Genomic DNA, 10,709 nt, shown 5'->3' with positions numbered 1-10,709 from the left:
TAAATGAATAAATAAATACTTTTTTTGTTTGTTCTTTTGTTTTTCTTCCTCGTGGTCCAGCTGGATTGTATATAGTTCCCCTGACTACAGGGCCCCATCTGCTGTGGCTGTCTTGAAACCAAACAGCTGGAGTTTGACTGCATCCCTTTCTCAGTCTGTTGATTCAAAGCTCTAAAAACACCAGATCTAGTATTTCCCATAAAATAGCCAATAACATCTTTTCATCAGATTCTCTTTGCCTTGGTAAATGGCTGCTTTTATTGTTGGAAGCTATGTAGGGTGATGTACTGTACTGCACTTATTCATTTAAACACACATAACAGAGATGTGGGCTTTGGACCACAACAGAATGGGAATATAGGGCTTTGTGTCCGCAGCTTTTCTTCTTGGTTTTTACTGGTGAAATTGTGGTAAATTAAGGCTTTGATGTTACATTGGTTGGACTGCAAACAACTCCCAGCATAAACCAAAATTAATAGCACTCTGGGAAAAGCAATTAATAATGCATTTAACCATGAATTACCACATTTTCATGTGGTTTGCAATGGTTTCAAAGGAGGCTTAGTGAGCCCAAACAAATGTGTAAGCCCAAACGAGAGGGTGAAACGTGGTCTAATGTTGAAAAGCCCAGTAAACCCTACCCACACACAAACAATCTCAAACACACACACACAGCATCCCCTTTTGTGAGGTTTGGGAGTCTGTGGTGCAGCTGAGTACACTGAGATCAGATGCAACTGTGAGCCTCTTTCCACAGCTGGGGCTGCCGACCACATGAAGCATGTGCCTTCTTCTGTTGACACCAGGCGAGGATGTGCAATTTGACGGAAGTTTCGCTGCTGTTGTTGTTGTGCAGCACAGGTTGGGGACATGAAACAACTCTGGACAATCAAAGATGAAACACCCATGTATATGCATGAGATACTGTCCAGAATAACATTTTTCAAATTTGAAAAACTGCATGTCTTGTTTTGGAATTCAGAAGTACAAAATCTTGCCAGTGTCAATAGCTTAACATTGACTATTTAAAAAAATTGGAGGTTATGAATTCTAATGTTTTTGTTGTTGTTGCATCGATCATTTCTACTTTCTTTAAGATGTATAGCTCTGATTATGCTTCGTGGCTTTCATATGTCACGGACAATATGTATTATGAGGATTCTTTTGGATAATTTGCCGACAGTATCAATATTTTAGAGCTAATTACTGAAAGGACCAAGTTATTTTAAAGGTCTCATAAGGTGAAAATACATTTTCATTGTGTTTTACATGTTTTATAAACTTGGAGGTGTAAAATAAAAGCTGTGAAAATATGAAAATACTATCTATCATTCTTCTAGCCCCCTTTGACGAGATCGTAACCCCTGGTTTTACAGGCAAATAAGTATTTTAATTAGTATCTTCGTGGAAACTGGGTAACCAATACTGTTGGAGTTGCACATTTGCATAATCCTGCCCCGTCACTGCCTGAGCCATTCAAAATGAGCAGCTGCCTCACAGTCTGCCAGGTTTATTTACTCTCTAGAGCTGCTTCTGCTAACTCTAAAATTTGTCTGCCATGAGCAAAGCACACTGAATGTTCTGCTGTTGGTTGCAAGAGTGAACACAACAGTCTTGAAGCATTCCCAGCATCTGATGAACTGGAGATCCAATAGCTTACTTTTATTGTTGACTGCAATGTTCACAACAATAAGAAACTCCAGCACACTGTGAGGCTAATGGGGCTAACGTTATCATTAGCTTTGATGGTATGCCCACAGTTCAGAGCTCTGAGGAAACTGTAATAGCAATTTGAAGCCAATAAAAAAACACTGTGTGGAAAGTTGTGCCTCAGTGCCACCTAAACTCAGCTAGTGTTTAATTCTGCGATCTTCTCCCCTGCCCACATATACTGCATTTTAATACAGCCAAGTTACCAATAAAGTTGTTCTCATTTTTGTATTTTTCAGTTTGACAACTGAAAAAGTAAGAAATATTGATCCATTAAGTCTACATGTTAACTCACTTTAGAGCCATTTCCAAGCTGTGGCTCTGCAACACGAAACTACTGATGTCATCTGACAGACTCACCAAGCACATGAGCTGAAAACAACAGCTGTGCTGTCAATTCAAAATGTAAAATGTAAACTCATGGAAAAAGTTAGAAGCAACACAATGTTCTAGTCTAACATAATCATTAAAGTCACTGTCATCGACTGTGTTGTCCAATGTGCTGCTCTGCTCTGGCACTGAACAGTCAATGCAGAGAGTCTTCTTCCTGAAGGGGCCATGGACAGCAGCAGCTCAGCAGCATGTTAAGCTACAGATGCTGAAACAACCTGTTTAAACCAGCGCTAAACTAGTGGTTACACTGTTATAGTAAAAATCAACCATCCTTGCAGTATTTTGAGTTGAAAATTTTGGAGACATGCAAGACTTAGACAAATTTATCAACAAGGGGCACAGTATGGGATCTTAAAATTAGTGGCTCCTGAATCCCAAAAGTAGTGTGGACACCACACTTCTAGTTCCAAATGTGCTGGTCTGAATTAAAAATTAAATTAATTGTCACTTAACACTATTTGTAATTCTGAAAGCGGATACTGTTACCCTTTCTCTTTGTTCACTTTTCAAATCATTTTTGTATTTGTACTTGTATCACTCTGAATGGCAGAGGGTGAATGTTTCAACCATTTATCCAGCCCTTTATGCTGGAATAACAAGTCTTTACGCATTCTCACTCTCAACACTTTGAAATGTTACACTTGACTCAGGTTTGTTGTGACAGTAAATAAATTTATAAGATCAGCCTCACATCAAGTGGAAATCCAATTTTGTGCAACTTCTGAAGTCAAATATGTGGAGATCTTTTGTTAAAAGTCAAATGTTTTGCCAGACATGCTGTAAGTGTGTAAGTACCCACTCTGCTACAAGTGCCTTTGTCTTGAGCTTACACTCAAATATATTCCAGCCATTTGGTATTGCATATCCATAAATTCTGGGGAATCACAAAAGGAAGATTTAAGAAACAATGATCAAAATTGAAGCAGCAGAGGCTGTGACATCCTGGCTGCTGTTTCCCAGTATAAGTAAAGCTCCAAAAACCAATGTGATTTCTGATGTTTTTAATGATTAACTGCGTATGTGTTCACTGGTTTTATCACAGAGTATGAAACAAAGTATTGCAGATATGTTGAAGAGTTTGTTAATTGGGGTCATGCTAGTTTACCAAGAAAACTAAGAGCTGATCTTCACAGTGAGTAGGAAGAGACACTAACAAGCAGCTATTAACGACGACGGCACTGAAGTAGTAACTGGATACAAATATCTGGGGACTGTAAATGATGATACGCTGCGTCTTTTTTATTGCTCATTTGTGGAAAACATTAAAAAAAAAAATTGCTTTATTGCTTAGTGTGTCGTACTGTTTGTAGTTAATAAGAACAAACTCAACATAACTGTTAATCTGTCTGGCAAGACTGTGGGTCAACAGCAGTACTCCTCTGAGTGGTGATTAAAGGGCTATTAAAAGTTGTTTCCTTCAGGAGGGAGATACAGACAGAGATCCTCCATCTCTTCTTCTGGTAACACTCAAGTGTTTTTTTGTTTCTTTTGCTAAAAGACATAAAATAAGAGTCAACACCATGGGGTGTGTGTCATGATTGCTGGTAATATGTAGAGCAATTTGTTGTTAAATGCCTGTTTGACACAAAGAGAATTTCAAAACACACCCCCAAAAAATATGTAATTACATTTCCTCCATTGAAACCAATGACATCTTTTCATCAGATTCTCTTTGCTTTGGTTAATGTCCATTTTTAAAACTCCATACCACCAGTTTTTCTGTTTTGTTGGATTGACTGGACTTCTTTTCTGTCACAAAGTCATACTGCTGAACTTAGCTTTATGCCATAGACTGTATATAAAGATGGGCAAACCCTTTATAATGTCACACATATGTTTCCTAAACAACAGTTTTGAAGTTGAGTCTAGTCCCTATCTCCGCTCTTAGTCTTAAGCAATAAACCCTCACAGACATAACTTAGGTCAGCTGGTAAGTGATTCAGTGCAAGAGTACGAGGACATGAGGGCTCGAAATGGTACGAACAGGATTGGGACAGCACTCTGTCACGTATCGCGTAACCTTCTGAATTCATCATCATGTTATTGTAGGACAAATAACCGCTCACAGTTCTAGCTATGAATCATCAGGTCTGTAGCTACATGTAGACTTCTTTTTTCTTGCAAAGTTAGGGTTGGTGACTCCCTCCATGCTTGTTTATTTTCCTTTTTTCATGCTTCTTGGCTCTTTTGGTGACCCTGCATTTAACGTCACCATGCTATGAACTGTGGATAATTCCTTCAGTCAAAGTCTGCAGAAAAAGTGCTCAAAATGTCTTCAAGAGAGCCTCATGCACTCTGATCTGAAAGAGTGACAACTTTAAGCCCTCATGAACCTAGCAGCTCTAGCCGTCGGCATTTTTCAGTTAGAAGACGTCAGGTACAGTACCTAACTCCTGGCTAATCCAAAAACTAGCAAAGAGGTGAAGTGTAAGTGAAGCTGAGGCAGGCCGTGCAAACGTCTTAGTGTCATGGACTGTCCTATGATGGCCTCTGCCTTTCCTTAAAGGCAGCCATGCTCTTAATTATGCATGATTTTAAACCTCAATACAATCTAAACAATGACTTATAGAAAACTTTAATCCCTGTAAAGTTCTTGTCAGCAGGGAAACTAGCTTTACAGACCAAAGCTTTGTTTTGCACCAGGCTGTAAACATGTTTATTGTTGCGGTAAAGTAGGACATTTTTAACATGAGGGTCTATGAGGATTGACTCACTTCCAGAGCCAGCCTTAAGTGGTCATTCCAGGAACTGCACTTTTGCGATGGCTTCATTTTTCAGCACCAGAGATTGCTGCTTGCTTTATATTTACTTACTGTGTGTAACTTCCTCTTTAGCAATCAGACTCACACCCAAAGTATATCTCTATTTTTATTTGTGTATATGTACACATATAAAAAATAAGGACATATGTACAATGATAATAAATATCAACATGTTTGTACAAGTGAAATAAGTTACTTAACATATTTTAAAAACAAACAAAATAGACCAATAACAAACAAGCAAAAATGGGGCAAAGTAAAATCGCAGTGATAATAGAATACAAATAATAATGCAAGAAAACAGCAGAACGTAAAGCAAAGTGAGAGAGAAAATATTTTGAGCTAACAAACGCGTAAGAAGTGAAGAAATGCACATAAAGAACACTACACATGCATTGTTTTTTTTCAAGCTTGAGACCTGTATTCCTTTATCTTTTTAGTTTTTGCAACATGTTATATTAAATCAAAAGCTAAACTGTAAAAAGTAGAAGTATTAAGACATAACTAAGTACCAGTGTAAGGAGCTAATGTGTTTTTAGCTTTCTGCTTCAGGGGATTTATTACTATATTGTAGGCATATCGTATCAATGACCTGCTTGAAATCAGCAGCTATTCATTTGGTTCTCACGGGCTGAAAAAAATGAATCAACGATTTTGATAAATTATTCAGCCTTACATAAAGTGAGGGGATAAAGAATTGAGTCTAGCAGTTCACTATTGACATTTAAAAAAAGAAAAAAAACAGGAAGTCCATCAGTCCCAAGCCTTGTTTTTTTGCGTTTAGCTTGAGGGGAAATTTAGCTGCAGATTAAATATGCAGAAAGGTTGCAGACATCAGCTCAGTGTAGCAAAGTGGACGGACTACCGAGACTTAAATATCAATCTGGGATCAAATAAAATTAATTTAGGTATTTCAACAAGAAAAAAAGCAACTGCAGTCTACTTTGGCTTATCCAAATGGTGAGGCACAGAAAAAAGTAAACATGTTGAAATGCAGCCATGAATTCCTGTACAACTCTTGAGCCATAAAATCAGACACATTTTTTTTTCAAAGACAGCATCAGTGTTGCACAACATTAGTGTCTGTAAAAGTCCAAAAATGATTGATCAAAATGATGCACTTGTACAAGGATGATCATATCAAAGATGTACAGTCCACTTGTAGAGGATCATGCAACACTAGGATGGAGTGCTGATGGCTGGACACGTCTTCAACCTTGGGATCGTTTCGATATTCTACATCTCGTTCTGTACACAGTGGGGAGGGGGGGGGAAACAAAAGTATTCCAGTCTTCCCACTTCATTCTTGCTGTGCTCCTCTGGTCCCGACAGACACGTCCCAAAAATAACAGCCACCCCTAATGGACAAAGCACAGAAAGAGGACAGAATTATGTAACTTTACTAACAGCAAAACAGCCAAAAAGTTATGCACAATATGACTTTATCACTTTCAAACACAGTGCTGGCTGTATTTCAAAGTTTTCTTGAAATTAGATCATAAAGTAGGTTATGTTTTTTAGGACATCATTGCATCACCATGGACCACATCATATTTTGGGCAAACTGACCTGCTAGTGATTTTAATAATTTAATCTTCTACTTGGTGCTACCATTGCTGAATAGATATATGAGATGTATGAGAACTGTGTAGTTACATCTGTCAGTTGTGAGTGGGAGACTGGTGCTAAAAAGTCCTGTATACTGTCTGCATCTGAAGCCAAACATTATTATTAAACAGGTGTTTCAGTTTGACAAAGGTTTTCCTTAGGTCAACCTATTTTGATGCTTGTCAGACTAGAACATTTTCTTTTTAATAAAATGCTCTGGCTGCAAGCTTTAGGGCCGTGTGTGGGCCTTTTTCTTATCTTTTGCCAGGAAAGTAGTTTTTCTGAAGCACCTGTCCCTCAAGACTTTCATAAAAGAGTGCACAAGGACAGCTTGATGAGAAGGAGACTGGTCAGATGGTTCAATACATACAGCATGATATGAAGAGACCGGCTCATGAGAGATTGCTCATGGGTACAGTGGTGCTTTCATCTAAAAGTTAATGTAATGACACTGCTAACATGGCGTGCTGATGTTTAGTAGATATGATGTATGCCATGTTCATCAACCAAAGAATTGGACACATTAGACAATATTGTAGCGCTACAATGCCTCCTCCTACAAATTACCATGAGGTCAATGATGCAACAGGCAGAGATAAAGTGATTATCATTTGTATTGTCCCTTTACGTGATATTTTGAGAAATTTGCTTATTGCTCTCTGGCCTTACAGGATGAGAAGATTGAGGTCACCTCTCATGTCTGTACAACAATATATAAGCTGGTATCTGGAGATGGTTAGCTTAGCATAAATACTAGAAACAAGGGGGAACAGCTTGCATAGCAGAAACTTTAAACCCCCCTGCAAACTCATATCTGTGTATTAAAGTTAGATATTTAGAAATATTTTTCCATGAAACTCATTCCTTTATGCCAGAAAGACGTAGCTCTATGGAGTTGATTCCTCCAGAATGTGCAGATCGCTGCAGCTCAAGCACACTAGCTCACTTGTGACTCTTCTCAAACACTGTAAAACTACTCTCACTCAATGGAAAGTTGCCATGGCACTGACTGCTTCTTTCGTTCATGTGTTCAGCAGCATACAAAAAACACCATGTGGACATGTTAACAAGGTAAATACCTTGACTTTCACTGAATGGAGTCTTTAAAACATTATGTCTTGTTTGTTTATTCTGCCCAACAAGCCGAAGTGTAAAATGACAAATTGACGTTTGACATGGATTTGTGCCAGACAATTTCTGGGCCTGCAACTTTGTTTGGATAAAACCAATAAGATAAAGTGTATTACTCAATGAGCTTTTTTACCTTTGGAGAGAGAAAAGACAGCTGCATTCTTCTGTTTACAGTCTTTATGCTAAGTTAAGCTAACTATCTCCAGGCTGTTTTGAACAGACAGCTATAATAACAGTATCAATCTTCTCATCTAATTCTAAACAAATTAATTTCCCAAAATGTTATTCCTGCATGTGATATGCTGGGCAAAGCCACTGTCAGAGAAGCCAAATAAATAAATTAAATAATTGGTAACACTACACTGAGCAACACTAAGAGCCAAAAAGCTAAATTGGAAATCATTTAAGGTTGGGACTTTGCTTAAATCTGTTTGCATGAATTTAATTAAGTGGAACAATACCTTTCCATGGTTCAGGGCTGCTTCCCGCCTGGAGCCGGCAGTTTGTCAGCAATCGGTCTGTCTGTCTGTCCATTCTTCCATCAACACTCTTCATATGTGTGTGTTCCTGTTGTGTCGGTGTGTTTTACAGTGCTCTTCCTCTGTATAAGTCCACAGTAGCCCGGGGTCAGTCTCTGGGCATCGGTAAGAGGGAGGGGTTTCATGGAGTTCAGGGGTTCGTCACAAACACAACCGTTGTCCAGGATGGGTAGGGGCTGTGAGTGTGTGTGTGTGGGAGGGGTAGGCTCCTTCTTGGCAGTGCAAGTTACCACCCTCACCAAACACAAAATATAAAGCACTTATTGAGACATCCACAGCGGTCGCACCAGTGAGGGTTCAACTACATTCTCCATGCCTAATGTCTTCATGTCAACTTCAATTTGGAATTAAGTGTGCAATTATTGTCCCGCTGCTAAGAGCTGAATGCAAATAGCTTTTTCTTTTCAAAGGAGATGAACAAACATCCAAAAGGGCTCAACCGAAACACCTATCTGGAACACGTGGAGTGCATTTGTAGTATATTGGACTTGAAGGTGCATCTGAAGGTCACCGTGCAGGGCTGAGCGAAGACTAATGTAATGGTAGGCGCTTTCCCTCGCATTGAAATTCACAGAGGGGAGCCTTTAGTCACTTGATAACCATTGGAACACTGCTTAAGTCCATAAGACATAGAAAAAGAACAACAATAAATGTCTTAATTCAAACCAACCATCACATCAAATTAAAGTGGAAGGGATCGAAGACTTTCTCCGGGGGTAAATACAACGCAGGGAAAAATAATACAAATTGAGCAGAGAAAGTCTTGAGAGATTGTCCTTCATTCAAAAACCCCCACTTACGTCTTTCACTCCAATTCACTTCATTTTCCATTTAATTTCCTCTCTCTTTGTCTCTCTCTCTCCTCTCTTTTCTGTCCCACACAGAGCTCCTGCTACAGGGACATGATTGTCGTCTTGCTTGGAGATTAATTAGTCTTTTTATACCGCTCTCACGCTCTTGGCTCACGAGTACAAAAATGGGAAGGCGCGCCTTCCGTTTTTAAGTGCAGTAAGCTGAAAAAGTCTCAAAGGAACAGAAAGACAGAGAATCAGTTCAATATTTCCAGTTAGTTGCCCTTGTCGTTCATCAACTGGTTCCAGCATGAGGGGCTAAAAGCCTCACTTGGTCCACTCAATGTGAAAGAAATGTGCCCTTCAGAAAACATGTAACGCCATTTGTTTGATTTCCATGCTTGAGGTGTTCTCCTCTGCGTTCGTCCTCTTTAAATACACAATTTACACAAGTGGCAATTGCACAGTGGAAGCAGAAAAAGTCACAACCATGACGGCTTGTTGCCCAAAACACAATAATTATAGGAGTGCATGTTGGTGAACACGGTGTATGAGTATGTATATTTAACATGCTGTGTGCTATAAATGTCTACAGTGAGCCAAACAGGCATTGGCAGAGCTAGAGAGAGAGCGCATGGGGAACTGACAGCATGTCACTGAAAGAGAGAGAGAGCAGGCATCCTCAAAAAGAGGGAGGTAGGTTGGTTGTTTCGTTTTTCCTACTCAAGGAATGGAGACGGAGGAGGACAGGCCTAGACGGACGACTCCTCAGGGTTTGCATCCGGCAGCACACTTCTCTGCTGCAGAGTGCGTCTCAGCTCTTCCTTGAAGGGGCTGGAGTAGTCGTTCCCGCCCATGCCCAGGCCTCCCAGCCCGCCGCCCCCAGCACCAGCCCCGCTAGCCCTCTCCTCCCCTGCTGTGCTCAGGTTGAGGCGGATGTAGCCATTGCTACCGGAGCCTCGTATGTTGGTGAGGCTGAGACGGCTCGGGGAGTGGATGGGCTGGCCAGGAATGGCGCTGGGAGACGCCGTGCTGCTGACGCTGTTGGGTCCCAGGGCGTGACCGGGAACGATCTTCAGCGAGCCGTCTGAGTAGTAGTAGTTGGCGCCTGTCTCCCAGAAGCGATCTTCCTCACTGGGCATCTTGCTGGGCACAAAGGTGGGCGGCTCCTTGGGCAGGGTGATGGGGTACACCAGGGTGCTCTCCAGAGGCTTCATGTCGGCTCCCTTTCCCAGCGCGAGCTTCAGCCTCCTGCGCAGGTAGAGAGCTGCGACAAGGAGCAACAGACATGCTGCCCCAAGGGTGATAACCAGCACCCAAAAGAGCCCCATGCTGCTGTCCGGAGCCCGGGCTTCCATGAACACCGGAGCACTGGCTACTACGGCCACCTGGTAGCGCTCGGTCTGAAACTTGACCCCTTGCTCCTCAGAGTAGCAGATATATCGACCCGCTTGCATCTGACCAGCTTCAGGGATGACGAGGGCTTTGAGTGTCCGGTCGAAGCGTGGTCCTCCTGCCTCAGGGTCACCCAGCTGGAGCTCACGGTCGTTGAGAACCCAAAAAGGCTGAGCCAAGTTGGAAACCAGCTGGCAAGGCAGCACCATGTCAGAGCCCACCACCACCGTTACATTCCTCAGACGGGAGTGCTCTGCAGCAACAGAGGAAGGGGAGAGGTGGAGAGTGTTGGGAAGAGAAGACAGGAGCAGGGGTTAAGTGTCATCCATATTAAATTCAATTCATATTCTGCACTAGCTAGCTCTCTACTATTTAATTCA

At 41.1% G+C, this 10,709-nt stretch overlaps 1 protein-coding gene across 1 annotated transcript in view; it reads right to left on the bottom strand.

Annotated features, from left to right (window-relative positions):
- Positions 1 to 4,955: 4,955 nt before the first annotated feature.
- The window catches only part of sema4c (sema domain, immunoglobulin domain (Ig), transmembrane domain (TM) and short cytoplasmic domain, (semaphorin) 4C), a 110,138-nt gene continuing 104,384 nt past the window's right edge, over positions 4,956 to 10,709 (bottom strand). The window contains exons 16-17 of the mRNA XM_008297656.1: positions 8,066 to 10,582; positions 4,956 to 6,223 (exon numbers count right to left, since the gene is read on the bottom strand). Of these exons, the coding sequence (XP_008295878.1) occupies positions 9,687 to 10,582 (896 nt within the window). The 3' untranslated portion in view covers positions 4,956 to 6,223; positions 8,066 to 9,686. The remainder of the gene's footprint in view (positions 6,224 to 8,065; positions 10,583 to 10,709) is intronic.

This window comes from Stegastes partitus, unplaced genomic scaffold, assembly GCF_000690725.1.
Source record: "Stegastes partitus isolate 25-593 unplaced genomic scaffold, Stegastes_partitus-1.0.2 Scaffold26, whole genome shotgun sequence".
Taxonomy (NCBI): Eukaryota; Metazoa; Chordata; class Actinopteri; family Pomacentridae; genus Stegastes; species Stegastes partitus.
Note: the sequence above shows the minus strand (reverse complement) of the source record. Positions and strands in the feature narration are given on the sequence as shown.